General features: G+C 38.2%; 1 protein-coding gene across 11 annotated transcripts in view; it reads right to left on the bottom strand.

Moving 5' to 3' along the window:
- The window catches only part of SYNE2 (spectrin repeat containing nuclear envelope protein 2), a 325,236-nt gene that overhangs the window by 69,103 nt on the left and 237,690 nt on the right, over positions 1–18,443 (bottom strand). For all 11 annotated transcript variants that reach the window (XM_070796701.1, XM_070796700.1, XM_019969038.2 and 8 more), the window contains 8 exons: positions 13,760–13,891; positions 9,811–10,007; positions 8,056–8,188; positions 6,608–6,790; positions 6,045–6,191; positions 3,923–4,099; positions 2,157–2,312; positions 440–592 (listed from right to left, as the gene is read on the bottom strand). In XM_070796701.1, coding sequence (XP_070652802.1) covers positions 440–592; positions 2,157–2,312; positions 3,923–4,099; positions 6,045–6,191; positions 6,608–6,790; positions 8,056–8,188; positions 9,811–10,007; positions 13,760–13,891 — 1,278 coding nt within the window. The remainder of the gene's footprint in view (positions 1–439; positions 593–2,156; positions 2,313–3,922; positions 4,100–6,044; positions 6,192–6,607; positions 6,791–8,055; positions 8,189–9,810; positions 10,008–13,759; positions 13,892–18,443) is intronic.

Here is an 18,443-nt window from a genome sequence, read left to right as displayed (position 1 = left end):
CCAGCTTAACGGAGGCTACATGGGACAGAACCACACCCCACCACCCCTGGGCTATCTCCCTGGGAGTGGGCTATCTGAGCTGCTTCTTCATGGCTGTTCCTGTATATCTGACCAGCAGACAATGCCAGCTGCTCTGTAGGGTTTGGGGGGTAGGCTGGAGACATTTTTGAGTGTATTAGTGAATTAGACAAAACAAAGATAACCAAGTGAACTTCAAGCTTGCCAAAGATGTGGAAAGTTGGTGATTTTGCCTCTAATTATCCAGTGAAGGGGAAAAAAAACCCATGAGATTTAAAATATGTTTCTGTACTTCACTTCAGTATTCTTCTCAGCAATTTTTCAGGTTTTGGTATAGAGCAAGTAGTCACCAATAAACAACAAATAAGATAAAAGAAGGATATCTGAAAAGAAATGGTACATTTTGAATGAATTCTAGTACCTGGTTCATAACATTGTTTCTCTTTTGAAATAGCTCATCAATTTTGGATGCTGTGTCTTCCAACAATGGCACTGTCCCACTCTCCGAAGTCAGGTAATTTTGTCTCAACTCATCCAATGCTTTGGATTTCATTGCAAGTTGATTTTCTATATCCTGGAAAGGCCAGAGGGAAAAAGGTTTTCATTTGTGCAATATTACAAAATAATGAGTAAGGGTAAGAGGAGTTTGTACTTTTCAAGTAAAACTGCCATTAGAATATATAATAAAATAACATTACACAAAAGACATTTTAATCATATGCAACTCAGTTTTTACAATGAAATTTTATAATATGAATTTACACAATTACAGGATGAATTTTTACAATAATAATTTTTTACAATAATAATTTTTACAATAATATTTCAGTTATTATGTGGCTCTAGACTTTAGAAGAGTCTAGGTAGCAAGCCCTTATCATCATGGAATAGTAGAAAGAGTCTAGGAGATATAGCCTCCATTCCATATCTGCCCTGTACTGACTGTTGGACCAAGCATAAAGTCATCAAACCCCCAACCTGCATTTTCTCATTTGGAAAATGGTGATGACATCCCAGGCATGAATAACTTAGAACTCCAGTGAAACCAGGGTGGCCTGTTGGGGGTGCTGTAGGACTGAGTTTCCACTCAGGAGTTGTATGTGAGGAACCGGCAACCCGTTCCAGAATTCTTGACTGGAAAATCTCATGGACAGAGGAACCTGGCAGGCTACCATCCATGGGGTCGCAAAAGTGTCTGACACGACACGGCGACTGAACAACAACAAACAAAAAAGTGGAAATGGCTAGTGGGTAGTCAGAAACAGGATAGACCATCTGAAAATGAACACAGATGGTGGTGTTGCCACCAGTGTTCTATCCAGTATCATTTTGTAACCTTCGAAGTAGAATTGGGGTCTGAGCTGACTTTCCACCCAACAGTGAGGAGCGTCATGTCTTCGTATAGGTGGTATAGAAGCCGAGGAACCTGGGGACGGCTCCCAGGAGGAGTGACACGATCAGGGCAGTGGGGAGGGAGGGTGGGGGACCTTAAAGATTGAGTGACCTGGAGAATGATGACTGAATGAAAGAAGGGCACAGCCAACACGCTCCCGTCCAAATGGGATTTAGACAGGGTCTCCAAGGGAAAGCACCCCTTTTAGAACACATTACACAGTAGGTAAAAGAAAGCCACTTTCCTCTGAAGAAACAGAATGAAATAATAAAAATCACAGAGACAGAATAATTTTGTAAACAGTAGATAAATTAATAAATACACAAATATTGGAAAACATCTAAATCAAAATTCCCTTGCAATTTTTTTTTTTTTTTTTTTAAATTTTGGCCACACCATGCGGCTTGTGGGATCTCAGTTCTCCTACCAGGGAGTCAACCTGGGCCACAGCAGAGAAAGCACCAAATCCCAATCACTGGACTGCGAGGGCACTCCCAACATTTTTTTCTTAAGAGTAACATTCAAATCTCTTAAGAACCACAATAACCATGAAAATACCTTTTTCTGCTCATCAGAAAAAAAAATAGCATTTTGCAATTCTGTAAAACACATGGACACTTCTCTGTTTTATATAAGAAAGTAAGGACCTGGGGGTTGGAGGAGAACCCTGAGAAACTGCAGCAGCTTGAGTTGCTCCCCGGGGGAGGAGGGGTAGCTATGTTAGCCCGAGCTAACAGCTTCTCACCTGACAATCCAGGAGCGTCTTCTGTACCGAGATCACATTTTCAGGTTTTTGTAAAGTTTTCAGTCTCTCCTCTTGGGCCTCCATCCAGTTGTTCAGAATCTGTATTTTGTTTTCATTCTCAGTAATACTTTCCAAAAGTTGTTCTAAATGTTGTATCTACCAGTTATGAATAAGAAAATAAAATTTTCTTATTTTCAACTACATGCTTTAAAATGTGAATCTCATGATACTTTTAAGAAGATATTTTTGTTTCCTGTCATATTTCTAACATTTTACATAAGATTCCCCAATAATTTTTGGAATAAAGATTCATAAACCAGGAAAAAAGAATAACAATCTCCTTTTTGAAATGAAAACTAACCTGCTAAGAATACTGGCTGTTCTGGAGTGCCACAGTATCTTTGGGAAACAGACTCATGTTGCTAACACTCAATATTTTTTCATGGCATCATCTATTGATATATGTAAAGCTTAAGAAAATGTTCTTTTTTCCAGACTCTCTTTATTAGACTCTCTTAAAAACTGTCAGTATAAAGAATATCACAAATAATGCATAAACTTAATAAAGTAGTATTTTTTCAGTCTGTGATTCTCCTCATTTCCAATGCTCACAATGTTTATTAGGTTACAACCACAGTATATATAAAGTTTAATACTCCTTTTCATATGCCACAGGCACTTGCTGTGGCATGACTTGCATTCACTTAAAAGGCTGCCCGATACCTCATCAAATGGACACCATAGGATTAATTATTAATATTTCTCTCAAGTTGGAAATTCAAGCAGTCTACATTTTTCACCAGAATAAGTAATGTTGAACACTCTGTGCACATATCTGTTCCTTTTCAAAGGACTATCTACTTTAGATAAATGTATAAGAAGTGGATTGCTGTTTTAAGAAGTAAGATGATTATTATGGTTCTTGAAATTTTCTGAAGGCTTTCCAAAAAGGTATTGAAGCCATTATCTGCATGAATGTGAAAGCTTTGGGCTTTTATCTTTATCTTGTTCTAGTTTAGTAAGCGTATAATGTTATTAATGTTTATTTCAGCTGTCAAAGCTGTAACCTTCTTATGTTTATTTGCTAATTATAATTTTCTCTTCTGTAAATTATCTGTTCATGTTCTTTGTTCATTCATGTACTTAAACTTAATTGTATAAATCTATTTGTTTGCATTCTGTACACAACAAAGAAATCAACCAATTTCACTATTATATATGAATATTAAATATTTTCCCAAGAGTAGGTTTCCTTAGTCTTTTCAGTCATGGAATAAAAATCTAACAATAAGTCTACATTTTTCTTCCTTTTTATAGTCCTAAATCTGAAATAGCTTTGCTGCTTTTGAACATCTACTTTCAAAGAAAATGTCAAAACCTCTGACCATTTAGTAGCCTCATGCAATACCCGACGTCTTTCTAAATAACATGTCTCCTCTTCACTTGCCTAATTCAATTTCCCACTCTTAAATGCACCAATGGAGAATGCTGAAGCTCTGGATTTAAAAGGGGCTAGAATTGAGATGATTATTAGGTTTGACTGTAAGTTAACCACACAAATGTCCATTTATTTATTTATTTTTGGCCACTCTGTGCAGCATGCAAGATTTTAATTCCCTGACAAGGGACTGGATCTGCACTCCTTGCAGTGGAAGCACAGACTCATAACCACTGGACCACTAGGAAAGACTCATAAATGTCTTTGTAAATTTTTCAGAAAGTGGAATTTTGCGAAGGCCAAATCACACATGTGACCATGAGTTCACCTTGCCGTTCAGGGCTCCGTGGACCCGCTGCCACTGGCGGTTCATCTCTCCCAGGTGCTCTGCAAACTCTGTTCTCTCATAGCGCTTACTTTCTACATCACAGGTGCTTAACTGAAGTAATGACTGGTTTACAAAGTCAACTATCCATTGTTTATAGTCCATTTCCATTCTAAACTCCTAAAACAAAGAAAACAAAGTTAAACCACCAACGCCTGAACTGAAACAGGTTAGAGGAACTGGACCTCCCCTTTGTTGTGCTGTAGGGGGCCCCAGGCTGCCACTGGGTCATCAAGGGGCACCTGTCCAGACTTACATTTTACCCCTCCCCAACCCCACCAGGTGTCTACTTTGAGTGGAGAGCCTTATTGGGAATTACACGTTTCTGGAACAGAGAGACTCATGGCTTTCAAACAGACTGAAAAATCAAAGATGGCACCATGAATGGTAGTAGAATCATAGGAACCAAAATCAAGACCCAAGATCTGCCAAGAGGTTCCTGTAAGAGGTTTCCTGAGAGCTACATTGGAATTCAGAGTCATTCTGTGAAATGACTGGATGGGAAGCCTGAAGTTAAAACTCTCAGAAAACCTTTAAGGAACACCTTTAAGGAACAATGCCAGTTTAGGCAGCTTCTCTGTTCCCCTGGGGACTGTCTCAGGAGCCTCCAAGTTTGGATGACTTTAAGTTCTAGAGCAATCCTAAACCCTCCTTAGGGCCAAGCATGTTTCTTTCAAGCCTAATACTTGTTAGGTTTATCCTGGCAAGTTCGAGCACCTCCTTTGGAGACATCTAGGGGGAAAACCAAGCTATGTGCTAGGTTGCTAGGGCCTGTGAGAAAAATACATATAGTCCCTCTACAGATTCTACTACTCACTGAAGTTAGGATGGGATAGGAGTTAAAAAGAAAATTGTTACTAATACCTAAATTTGTGCTTAAGCCATTCATTTTCTGCCTGTCCTAAATCACTTCAGTTGTGTCTGACTCTTTGCGACCCTATGGACTGTAGCCTGCCAGGCTCCTCTGTCATTGGGATTCTTCAGGCAAGAACATTGGAGTGGGTTGCGATTTCCTCCTCCAGGGGATCTTCCTGACCCAGGGATTGAATCCACATCTCCTACGTCTCCTGCACTGGCAGGCAGGTTCTTTACCGGACCAGAGGCTAGATCTATTAGCCTATGAGGTCTTAGAAAGCAATGACCAGAGTCTTCATTTCTCTCTGTGTTCCTAGTGGCAAACACCTTGCTGGCACACAAAAAGTATTTGCATGTGGCTTGTTAAATGTTAGTTAAATCTACTTGAAATTGAATATCATGGAGAAGTCCACATTCCTATCTATTTGTAGAAGGATATCAAGTTTTCCTTAGGCATTCTCTTATCCAAGGGACATTTACTTAATACCTATTGTGCTAGGTGGGCTGGGAAGGTAAAGGAGAAGCTCCTGCTCTCAAGAAGCAAAGTCAAGGTGGGGAAATAGGCAAGTAAAGAAACATTGGGTTGGCCAAAAAGTTCATTCCAGTTTTTCCATAAGATGTGATAGAAAAACTGGAACAAACTTTTTGGCCAACTCAATAATTACAATACCAGGTGATAGGAACTATTGATAGCACCATGCAGATACCTAATCCTGGAAAGTAAACTGATCTGGCTGGGAGAGTCAGATTTCCAAATGAGGAGACACTTGACCTGACTCTGGAAGGATGACTAAGAAGATTCCCATGGCTAAAAGTGGGACACTAGAATTCCTAGGCCGAAGGTACAGCACATACAAAAACATGAGTGGGAGAGCCCCAGGAGCAGTGGAGAGACCACAAAGGACTTGGTTCAGGTAGAGTTCAGGGTTTACGTGGAAAAATGAAGAGATGAGGCTGGAGAGGAAAAGAGAGGCCGCCGGAAATCTTGGATTCTGTACTGTGATAATGGGAGCTACCAAAAGAATCAGGACAGGATAAGAGCAAGTATACTAACTTCTCTCTTTAGAATCATCCACCATCCCATTCCCCACTGATAAAATCAGCATTTCTAAATTATATTCTACATGTCTCTTTGTTCAGTATTTCTTTCCCCAGAGACTTGCCTTCTTTATTTCATGAAATGGCTTCTGGCTTTTTTTTGGATAATTACCTTATACTTCTGAAGAAGATTTTTAACTTGAGATGCAGAACTCAGTGAATGCTCAGAGTCTTCATCTTCAGTTTGATGTTCCACATTGTTCATCCAGTCAATCATTTCCATGATTGCTTTACGAGATGGCAATTTCTCCATCTGAAGCTGCAAAAACAAAATGATTTCCATTTAATTACCTGCAGTTAACAAAATGAATCAGGGCATCACTGACGATGATATCTAGTTTGATAAAAGGTCATGCCACATAATTATGCAAGTTACTCATGAAAACAAACCCAGCATTCAAGCTCAGAATAAGTGACCCCAAAACAATGACAATGACCTTCACATAAACTAACACAGTGGTGCAGATAAACTGGGAAATAAAGTAATTAAGCCTGATTTCTCTCTTAAGAAAGATCCCACTGGAGGAGAGTTCAGTAATTAAGACCTATATTCAGTGCTGCCAGAGAAAAAAAAGGTGGTGTCAATGAAAATTATTGAGTCAGAGAAATGATTTTAAAAGAGTTGTGCGTTAACAAATGGATGCTAATTCAAATGCTGGGTCTTTGAATACTCACCTGGTGAAGTTTTTCTTGGATGTCTGGAAGTTGAGTTATGAGCCCTGTCCATTTTTGTTCAAACTGTGCCAAAGAAGCTCTCAGTGTTGCCGTATCAGCCTCCTTCAGGTGAAGGAGTTGGTTTCCAGTACTTAGAACTGCAGTCTTCAAGGAGGACTTTTCATCAACTTCCTTTGAAAACTCCTAAAAGCAAACAGTTTTAAAATTTAGAAACATTGAAGGACTTCCATGGTGGTCCAGAATCTGCCTGCCGATGCACGGGACATGGGTTCAATCCCTGGTCTGGAAAGATTCCACTTGCTTCAACTACTGAGCCCATGCGCCCTAGAGCCTGCGCTCTGCAACAAGAGAAGCCACCATAGTGAGAAGCCTGCACACCACAGCTAGAGAGTAGACGCTGCTGGCCACAACTAGAGAAAGCCCACAAGCAGCGACGAAGACCCGGCACAGCCAAATTAAATAAATACATAATAAAAGAGAGAAACTTTTAATATATAAATATGGCATGGAGTAATTAAGAATCAGAATAACTGGTTAGAGTTCAAAGCTAAATAACTGAGTTCAAATAGTAAATATTTATATGTATACGCACATGTGTATACATGCACTCACACATGTATGCACACACACATTTTTCCTAAATGCCAGGCACTGTTGCAGGCATTAGATATATGGCGGGGCACAAAAGAGACGAAATTCCTGCTCCTCGAGGGGGTTATAATCTGATGGATTATTGTTTTTAAAAATAGCCAAATCATTTCAACTTTAAAAAGAAACTATGGAACACAGCACAAAGTTCATACTGAGTGAATTAAATGCAACAAAATTTTAACTAAAATATTTGAAAATATTCCTGTGTATTTATAAGCTTTCTCCAAGTAAATTTAAGAAATATTTTCATTTTAACATCAAAATGAGTGATAGCTACAAAATATGAAAAGTGGAGAAAAGACTAAGAGAAAAGACAAACAGGTATTGGAAGTATAATTTATATTACAAAAGTTACTACTCTTTCTTAAAAAAAAAAAGACCTGAAAACAATAGAACAATAATATTTTAGTGGAAATATCAATTCTGTAAGAACAATTTAAGATCATGTATTTATTAACTAACATTTATGAATTGATTATCTTGTGAGGTTTTGGGATGGAGTTGGTGGGAGAGATATTTTCTGCATTTATGAAACATGTTCCATGTCAGAGTAAGTTTTAAATTTACATATATTTTATAGAGCCAATTAAAAAATATACCTTATCAGTATTATAAACATATAAGTCACAATATAAACAAATAGTTCTAAGTCTAAAGAATACAGCTGCTATTAGCCCAAGTCTTATTCCTTATCCACACATAAAGGTTACGGAGACGAAATACATCAACTCTCATAATTTTCCCCTGCTATTTACAGCCAACCAATAATTATTCAAGCATATTCTATTACAACTTACAAAAAAATTGTTTATGTTGCTTCTGATTGTGTCCAGGTCCTGAGACACATTGAGGGACTGCTCTTTCCAATAGTTCAGAGTTTGCTGAGAAGACTCCAACCACTTGGTTAACTGATCTGAATCCCTGTTATAACTAACAGGGGCAAAGTGAGAGAGAAAGGAAATAAGAAACAATATGCAATACCCACAAATTTTCTTCTGTTTCACTGTATGATTTCTTGTGTTGACCAAACCTGGTATTCAGAACAAAATCATGATTTTTTTAAAGGATTATATATCCTGTTTTGGAGAAGGCAATGGCACCCCACTCCAGTAGTACTCTTGCCTGGAAAATCCCATGGGCGGGGGAGCCTGGTGGGCTGCTGTCTATGGGGTCGCACAGAGTCAAACATGACTGAAGTGACTTAGCAGCATACCCTGTTTCATTCCAGGCCCCAAATCTGATGCTTCTGTCATTTTCTATGATTTTATAATGACTAACCAAGAACAAAGACGCATTTTAAAGTCTACAATATTCTTTTAAAAATTTATGATAGCTATACCAAAATAAACCCACAGGTAAGGAAAGAGATTATTTTTATTCATCAAATGTTCTCTATAGATTTGTGTACAATAAAAATATAACCAACATTTATTTATTATAAGCTGTTATTATTTATTTAAGCTATATAACAGCAAACTGCTGTTCAGTGGATGCCAATATATCTGATAGAATGAAAATATCCAAGCAAAATGCTCTCCGTCTGGTAAATGTCTAAACTTCTTTAGGTTAAGACAGCCCCCTAAGGGGCAGGGAAGAGAATCAGGTTAAACATTATGTGTTTTCCACCTTCCTCAAGGGGTTCAAGAGTGAAATAAGTCAAACAGAGAAAGCCAAATAGCATATGATAATCATTTACATGAAGATTCTAAAATACGATAAAAATGAACTTATTCACAAAATAGAAACAGATTCAGAGACCTAGGAAACAACTTATGATTACCAAAGGGGAAAGAGGGGGAAGGATAAATTAGGAGTTTGAGATAAACATAAACACAATACTATTAATATGTATAAAATAGATAATAAGATACTGTATAGCACAGGAAACTACATTCATTATCCTATAGTAAACCACAATGGAAACGAATGTGAAAAAGAATACATGATGGGGAGCACATGTATACCTGTGATGGATTCATTTTGATATTTGCAAAACTAATACAATTATGTAAAGTTTAAAAATAAAATAAAATTTAAAAAATAAGTAAATAAATAAATAAAAAAGAAAAAGCATACATATATTACTGAATTACTTTACTATATACCAGAAATTAACACATTATAAATCAAGTATACTTCATAAAAAATTTTTTTATAAAAGATTTGAGCTGTTAAAGCAAAAAAAAATTCTTTGAAGAACTTCAAAGACTTTTTCCAAAGTATTCCATTAGCTAAAATTATTTTTAAGATGTAAAAGAATTTTGGAAGAGTGTAGGAAAGAGCAACATCATGACATAAAGGTGACATGTATATAATTTTATAACATAGCTCCTAGTTTCCATAGAAAACTGATTACACATTATCCTGAGTCATATGAACCAACATCAGAGACTCTAGATCCCATTTGGCCTGGAAGAGGGACCCAACTGCCTTAGATGATTAAAAATTGTACCACTGGGGGACGACATGTGAAATTTAGCTGACTGCAGAACCCTTCTGAGGTCTTATTCCACAGCAAAACCTGACACCAATCAATCCCTAAGAAAACATACCTGAGCAGATGTTTGAGAAGTGTTTGTAGTCTGTGTAGTTCATGATCAATTTTTTTGTTTAGGGACAACCACTGCTCTTCCAGTTTTGCAATCTGGCCCTCTAGTTCAGGACAGTTTACGGATGCAACCAGCTGTTTACCTTCATTCAGAGTCTGGTAAAGCCGGGCATGCTTCTCATCCAAGTTTCTTTTTATTTGCTAATAAAAATAAAGTCATAGATTGAATTACTTAAAATTAAATCGGCCAGTCAACTCACAAATATCTCATGAAAAACCTACAGTTGAGGCTACTGAAGAAAAAATAACATAGTCAATATGGAAAACAGTTTGGAGGTTCCTCAGAAAACTCAAGATAGAATGATCTAGCAATTCCACTTCTGGGCATATCATCCCTGGACAAAATTATACTTCTGGGCAAATCCCTGGACAAAACTATACTTCTGGGCATATCCCTGGACAAAACTATAATGGGGGGAAGATATGTTTTCCCCATGTTCATAGTAGCATTGTTCACAGCAGCCAAAACATGGAAACAACCTAAATGTCCATCGACAGACAAATGGATAAAGAAGACGTGGTACACATATACAATGGGATATTACCCAGCCCTAAAAAGAATGGAATAATGCCAATTGCAGCAACATGGATGCAACCAGAGATAATCATACTAAGTGAAGTAAGAAAGAGAAAGACATATGCCATGTATCACTTATATGTGGAATCTAAAATATAGCACAAACGAACCTACGTACAAAACAGAAACAGACTCACAGACAGAGAGAATAGACCTGTGGGTGACGAGGGGGACAGGGTGGAAAGAGAAAGATGGATTGGGAGTGTGGGATTGGCAGATGCAAACTATCATATTTAGGGTGTATAAACAAGGTTCCTAATGTATAGCACAGGGAACTATATTGAATATCCTGTGATACACCATAATGGAAAAATATATATATTAAAAAAAATGTATAATGTATGTAACACTTTGCTCTACAGCAGAGATTGGTACAACGTTATAAATCAACTATACTTCAATTAAAAAAAAAAGAAACAATAACACTTTCCTAATCCTCAAGACTCTTGCAGTCTGGCTGAGCATAATTAATGGATTATTATCTTTCATGATGAGAATGTCTAATGCAATTCTCCTGCATGGACTTATGTATATACAGTAGGAAATGAAAATTCACAGATTTAGAACTGATCATTTAATTCTTTCACCTAGAAACTAAAACGGTGACAGTCTTCAGGGCACAGCGAGCTTGCACAGAGGGTTTGTGTGACCTAAGGATTAGTCTGAAAATCAAGAAATTTTATATAGAAATCAGGATTTCCTGTGACTCTGGGAAAACAGAAAGATCTATTATAGCAAGCTCCTTTAGAAGAGGCTGTTCTCCTGGGTTCTCCTCCATTGCTCTCCCCACCAGCCCACAAATACCCATCCACTAAGCTGCCCTTATTTCTGTTCTCTTGCCTGGGCCCCTGGAAGCATTTTACCTTGTGGGCTAGGTGAACGTGAATGTGAAGTCGCTCAGTTGTGTCCGACTCTTTGCAACCCCATGGACTGTAGCCTACCAGGCTCCTCTGTCCATGGGACTTTCCAGGCAAGAGTACTGGAGTGGGGTGCCATTTCCTTCTCCAGCAGATCTTCCCAACCCAGGGATCGAACCTAGGTCTCCTGCATCGTAGACAGACACTTTACCGTCTGAGCCATCAGGGAAGTGGGCTAGGTAGGTAGGGGTTATTCTTTAGACCCAAATAGTAGGGGGAAAAGTTCATTTTGAGATTCTTCTGAATATAAGGACTCAGGAGGGAGGAAAAAAGAGGACTTCAGAAGAATTAAAACAGTACACTGCTAATTCAATTTCATGTACACTGCTAATTCAATTTCATGAAAAGAAAAATAAAATTCTTCAAAACTGCAAATACAATGATCCCCTGAGGAGAACTCTCTAAAGGCAATTATCTCCTGCAGTTGGGTTCAGCTTAATGACACATCCTGACAGTTACTTAAATTTAATCTTAAAAAATAAATTGTGGTCAAACAGAACATTTGCCATTTTCCAATTAACTTAAGCCTTTAAAAAATTATTAAAAATTCTACCTCCAATCCCTTTCTACCACTCTAGTTGCAAATCCCTCTTCCTGCTTGAGTCTGTAGGCTAGAATAAACTGTTCAATGTTAGTTTAAAAAAATAAATGTTTCTAATTTTCTAAGCCTTCAGTGCAAGACACTTCATCTTTAGAGCATCTCTGAGAAGTTTTAATTTCCTCATTTTGTCCCCTAGAGTCAGGCTGCACTAGTCGCTTGGCCCATGAGGTGACAACCAGCATTGAACATGGCCTGTTCAACTCCAGAGGTCACACAACTGACTGGCCCTATATTCCCAGCCCATAGATGTCCCCTAGTCAAGATATATACAAACTTCCCCATGACACAGAAGACTGATAACAATCTTAGGACCGCTGTCAGTGAGATGGGCTTCACTAGATAATCCGTCTTCTTTTAGTCTGGCAGATGTATCTAAAAGTCTTAGAACAATTCTATTCTTTTTTAAAATATTTCAAGCTTAACAGAAACACAGGTTATAGTTTAAGGCAAGGGTCCCTAACCTCCTGTATGTAAAGGCTGAGGATCTGAGGTGGAGCTGACGTAATGATAACAGAAATGAAGTGCACAATAAATATAATGCACTTGAATTGTCTTGAAACCATCTCCTCACCCAGTCCGTGGAAAAACTGTCTTCCATGAAACCGGTCTCTGGTGCCCAAAATGCTGGGGACCACTGGTTTAAGGTATACAGCTACTCTTGGAGAAATAATCAGGCTTCTATCAGGTTGGCTAATGTGAAATGTTTCTTAATCCCACGAGGTTTAAAAGCTATATTTTCCACTGCATTCTCTCAGCTGTTCAGATGGCACCTTCTGCACCCCTAGGCTAACAAAGAATTAAAGAGCAGCTTCTTGTCCCAGAAGACTCAGATTTATGTTTGAGTTTGGCTCAATATGTGAAGATGGCAAAGAGATCAATTGAAACTTTCAAGACACCTAGAGAGCATAACTACAGCATTCCAGCCTCTGGAAAATGCTCTTTGTAGGAGTTTAAGTGCCTCCAAGGAATGGTGGTACCCTGCCAAGTAATTCACTTTTTCATTTTTCATCCAGTCTGGTCAGGCAACAAACCTGCTTTTGAAGTTTTAAAGTGGCTATTTGATAGTGCATACACACACTAACCACACAACCACGTTCTGACCACAAACATTCTAAAGTAAAAACTAAGCATTTCGAGTTTCTGTTGAAAATATTTAGACCCTGTTCTTATCTTGTAGGTCACATTCTCAATGCCACTCAAAAACCATGCTAAGGTTGTATCTTTTCTATGGTATTGAAATCTGAGACACAGAGACTTTGATCATAACAATACCAAATGTTACACAAGAAAAAATTTCAAGTCTGAAGTCTCTTTATAATGCTGGTGGCAGGGAGCAGATTGTTGTTTTCCTCATTGGCTCTGTCCAATCAGGGCTTCACTTGTCATAAGACTAAAAATATGTTCAGAGGCCCATAGTTCGCAAAGTTCTTCTCATACTTTAGCTCATGTCCACACCTGCTGACATCCACCTCCAGAGACAGGTAGAACAAGCTTGATTACCTACATTCTATAGATAAAGACACTGAACCTTAGGGACAGAAAGCTGACAAAGTGCTAAATGAGAGAGAGTCAGGACTCAAACCAAGGTCCCGACCCCACGTCGGGCACATGGTTATGAAGAGAAGCCCCCAAGCAAATCTGCAGTTCTCCCAAATATGTCTCCCTGTGAGTTGTTTGAGGAACATTTCATTTCAATTCAAATTATTCACCTTCAAAATCAAGTACTTTAGTCAAAACACAATAAAAACACAAAGTGCTTCAGACCATGACTTTGATAGTGTAAGTGGAAGCAAAATACCTGGTAATATGAAATCCTTTCCACCAATCTTTCCTCCGTCTCTTCTACCAAACTCACAGAGGGCAATGTAGACATAAGAATTTCCAGGTCCTTTTCAAGAGATGCGTAGTTTTCATCAAATTCTTCCCATTTCTAGATAATTAAGAACACATGATCACCAGAGGGCTTAGTTCCAGAAAGGGATGAAATTAATCTCCCAAACAAAAATGAACTCTGAGACCATACAAAATTAAAGCACAGATTCCAGGGGTTTCTGAGATATAACCTACCTTAATGAGAGCTCAGTGTCTGGTAGGAAACAATTCCACTTTCACTGCAGTGTGGAAAAGGTTTTAAAAAATCCAGGAGGTACTAGGGTTTTATGTTTGTCTTGTCAAATCGAGCAGGGAATAATAAAGTGAAGTTGCCCAGTCGTGTCCGACTCTTTGCGACCCCATGGACTGTAGCCTACCAGGCTTCTCAGTCCATGGGATTTTCCAGGCAATAGTAATGGAGTGGATTGCCATTTCCTTCTCTAGGGGGTCTTCCCGACCCAGGGGTCAAACCCGGGTATCCCACATTGTAGACAGACGCTTAACCGTCTGAGCCATCAGGGAAGACGTGTCTGACTCTTTGCGACCCCATGGACTGTAGCCTACCAGGCTTCTCCATCCATGGGATTTTCCAGGGAAGAGTACTGGAGTGGGTTGCCATTTCCTTCTCCAGGGGTCTTCCCAACCCAGGGAATAATAGGATTAAGTTAAAATGATACTCTCAGTGTACGCCTCTGTCATGATCTCAGAGGACTTTTATTACTTGGAAAGGAAGGTGCTAACTTTTAAAGTTTTTCAACAGAAGCTCATGTTAGGCTGTTCCTAACGCTCCCTGCTCCAACTCCCAGCCCACTGAACATGACCCAATCCATTACCCTAGCATGCCGCTAGTGGTTTGAGAGGCTGTGAGTTTACACTTCAGCAGGGGAGTACTACTGCCTTCGCCAGAGTCTGCCTGGTCCCAGCACTCTGTTTCCAGAGAAGCCCACCTCTGGGGCCTTAACCCTCAACAGAGCTCATTTATGGACACAAAATATTACCTGCTGGAAAACGAACCACTCCACTAATTTTCCTACCGAGTGAAACAGTGGGTCACCTGAAAGTTAGGGACACTCACTGGACTCATGGAGTCTTTTTCTTTTTTTTTAACTTAACTCATAATTTATTACGCTGTGCTGCATGGCATGTAGGATCTTAGTTTCTTGACTAAAGATCGAGCTTGTGCCCCCTACCTCGGAAGCCCAGAGTCTTAACGACTGGACCATGAGGGAAGTCACTTATGGAATCTTTTTCTTTTTTTAAACACCATGAACTATTACTATAAATACCCACTTGACATACTATTAGAAAATATTTATTAGCATAAAATAATACAATATCTTATTATCCATTAAAAAAGTTGAGTATTTCTTTATTTTATGTAACAAATATCCACTGTGTTTAAGAAGGTAAAGGTGGAAAAAACCTTAAAACTGAGAAAGAGCTTTATGTAAGCTTAACTTTTTTCTCTTTTTTTAATTAATTAATTAATTTTTTGGAGGCTAATTACTTTACAATATTGTATTGGTTTTGACAGGGATCCGCCATGGGTGTACATGTGTTCCTCGTCCTGAACCCTCCTCCCACCTCCCTCCCCATCCCATCCCTCTTGGTCTTCCCAGTGCACCAGCCCCGAGCACCCTGCATCATGCATCGAACTTAGACTGGTGATCCATTTCACATATGATAATATACATATTTCAATGCCATTCTCTCAAACCATCCCACCCTTGCCCTCTCCCACAGGGTCCAAAAGACTGTTCTATACATCTGTGTCTCTTTTGCTGTCTTGCATACAGGGTCATCGTTACCATCTTTCTAAGTTCCATATATATGCATTAGTATACTGTATTGGTGTTTTTCTTTCTGGTTTACTTTACTCTGTATAATAGGCTCCAGTTTCATCCACCTCATTAGAACTGATTCAAATGTATTCTTTTTAATGCCTGAGTAATATTCCATTGTGTATATGTACCACAGCTTTCTTATCCATTCGTCTGCGGATGGACATCTAGGTTGCTTCCATGTCCTGGCTATTATAAACAGTGCTGCGATGAACATTGGGGCACACGTGTCTCTTTCAATTCTGGTTTCCTTGGTGTGTATGCCCAGCAGTGGGATTGCTAGGTCATAAGGCAGTTCTATTTCCAGTTTTTTAAGGAATCTCCACACCATTCTCCATAGTGGCTGTACTAGTTTGCATTCCCACCAACAGTGTAAGAGGGTTCCCTCTTCTCCACACTCTCTCCAGCATTTATTGCTTGTAGACTTTTGGACAGCAGCCATTCTGACTGGCATGAGATTGTACCTCATTGTGGTTTTGATTTGCATTTCTCTGATGATGAGTGATGTTTAGCATCTTTTCATGTGTTTGTTAGCCATCTGTGTGTCTTCTTTGGAGAAATGTCTGTTTAGTTCTTTGGCCCATTTTTTGATTGGGTCGTTTATTTTTCTGGAATTGAGCTGTAGGAGTTCCTTGTATTTTTTGAGATTAATTCTTTGTCAGTTGTTTCATTTGCTCTTATTTTCTCCCATTCTGAAGGCTGTCTTTTCACCTTGCTTATAGTTTCCTTTGTTGTGCAAAAGCTTTTAAGTTTAATTAGGTCCCATTTGTTTATTTTTCATTTCCAATATTCTGGGAGGTGGGTCATAGAGGATCCTACTGTGATTTATGTCATAGAGAGTTTTGCCTGTGTCTTCCTCTAGGAGTTTTATAGTTTCTGGTCTTACATTTAGATCTTTAATCCATTTTGAGTTTATTTTTGTGTATGGTATTGGAAAGTGTTCTAGTTTCATTTTTTCACAAGTCGTTAACCAGTTTTCCCAGCACCACTTGTTAAAGAGATTGTCTTTTCTCCATTGTATATTCTTGCCTCCTTTGTTGAAGATAAGGTGTCCATAGGTGTGTGGATTTATCTCTGGGCTTTCTATTTTGTTCCATTGATTTATATTTCTGGCAGTATGATCTGCCAGTACCATACTGTCTTGATGACTGTGGCTTTGTAGGAGAGAATGAAGTCAGGCAGGTTGATTCCCCCAGTTCCATTCTTCTTTCTCAAGATTGTTATTCGAGGTTTTTTTGCATTTCCATACAAATTGTGAAATTATTTGATCTAGTTCTATGAAAAATATTGTTGGTAGCTTGATAGGGATTGCATTGAATCTCTAGATTGCTTTGGGTAGTACACTCATTTTCACTATATTGATCCCTCTGATCCATGAACATGGTATATTTCTCCATCTATTTGTGTCCTCTTTGATTTCTTTCATCAGTGTTTTATAGTTTTCTATATATAGGTCTTTTATTTCTTTAGGTATATATATTCCTAAGTATTTTACTCTTTTCATTGCAATGGTGAATGGAATTGTTTCCTTAATTTCTCTTTCTGTTTTCTCATTGTTAGTGTATAGGAATGCAAGGGATTTCTGTGTATTGATTTTATATCCTGCAACTTTACTATATTTATTAATTAGCTCTAGTAATTTTCTGGTGGAGTCTTTAGGGTTTTCTATGTAGAGGATCATGTCGTCTGCAAACAGTGAGAGTTTTATTTCTTTTCTAATCTGGATTCCTTTTATTTCTTTTTCTGCTCTGATTGCTGTGGCCAATACTTCCAAAACTATGTTGAATAGTAATGGTGAGAGTGGGCACCCTTGTGTTTTTCCTGACTTTAGGAGAAATGCTTTCAATTTTTCACCATTGAGGATAATGTTTGCTGTGGGTTTTTCGTATATAGCTTTTATTATTTGAGGTATGTTCCTTCTATTCTTGCTTTCTGGAGGGTTTATCATAAATGGATGTTGAATTTTGTCAAAGGCTTTCTCTGCATCTATTGAGATAATCATATGGTTTTTATTTTTCAATTTGTTAATGTGGTGTATTACATTGATTGATTTGCGAATATTGAAGAATCCTTGCATCACTGGGATAAAGCCCACTTGGTCATGATGTATGATCTTTTTAATATGTTGTTGGATTCTGTTTGCTAGAATTTTGTTAAGGATTTTTGCATCTATGTTCATCAGTGATATTGGCCTGTAGTTTTCTTTTTTTGTGTGTGGAATCTTTGTCAGGTTTTGGTATTAGGGTGATGGTGGCCTCATAGAATGAGTTTGGAAGTTTACCTTCCTCTGCAATTTTCTGGAAGAGTTTGAGTAGGATAGGTGTTAGCTCTTCCCTAAATTTTTGGTAGAATTCAGCTGTGAAGCCATCTGGTCCTGGGCTTTCGTTTGCTGGAAGATTTCTGATTATAGTTTCAATTTCTGTGCTTGTGATGGGTCTGTTAAGATTTTCCATTTCTTCATGGTTCAGTTTTGGAAAGTTGTACTTTTCTAAGAATTTGTCCATTTCTTCCACGTTGTCCATTTTATTGGCATATAGTTGCTGACAGTAGTCTCTTATGATCCTTTGTATTTCTGTGTTGTCTGTTGTGATCTCTCCATTTTCATTTCTAATTTTGTTGATTTGATTTTTCTCCCTTTGTTTCTTGATGAGTCTGGCTAATGGTTTGTCAATTTTATTTAACTTCTTAAAGAACCAGCTTTTGGCTTTGTTGATTTTTGCTATGGTCTCTTTTATTTCTTTTGCATTTATTTCTGCCCTAATTTTTAAG

Source organism: Bos indicus, chromosome 10, assembly GCF_029378745.1.
Source record: "Bos indicus isolate NIAB-ARS_2022 breed Sahiwal x Tharparkar chromosome 10, NIAB-ARS_B.indTharparkar_mat_pri_1.0, whole genome shotgun sequence".
Taxonomy (NCBI): domain Eukaryota; kingdom Metazoa; phylum Chordata; class Mammalia; order Artiodactyla; family Bovidae; genus Bos; species Bos indicus.
The sequence above is the reverse complement of the archived record's forward strand: the minus strand, read 5'-3'. Positions and strand labels throughout refer to the sequence as shown.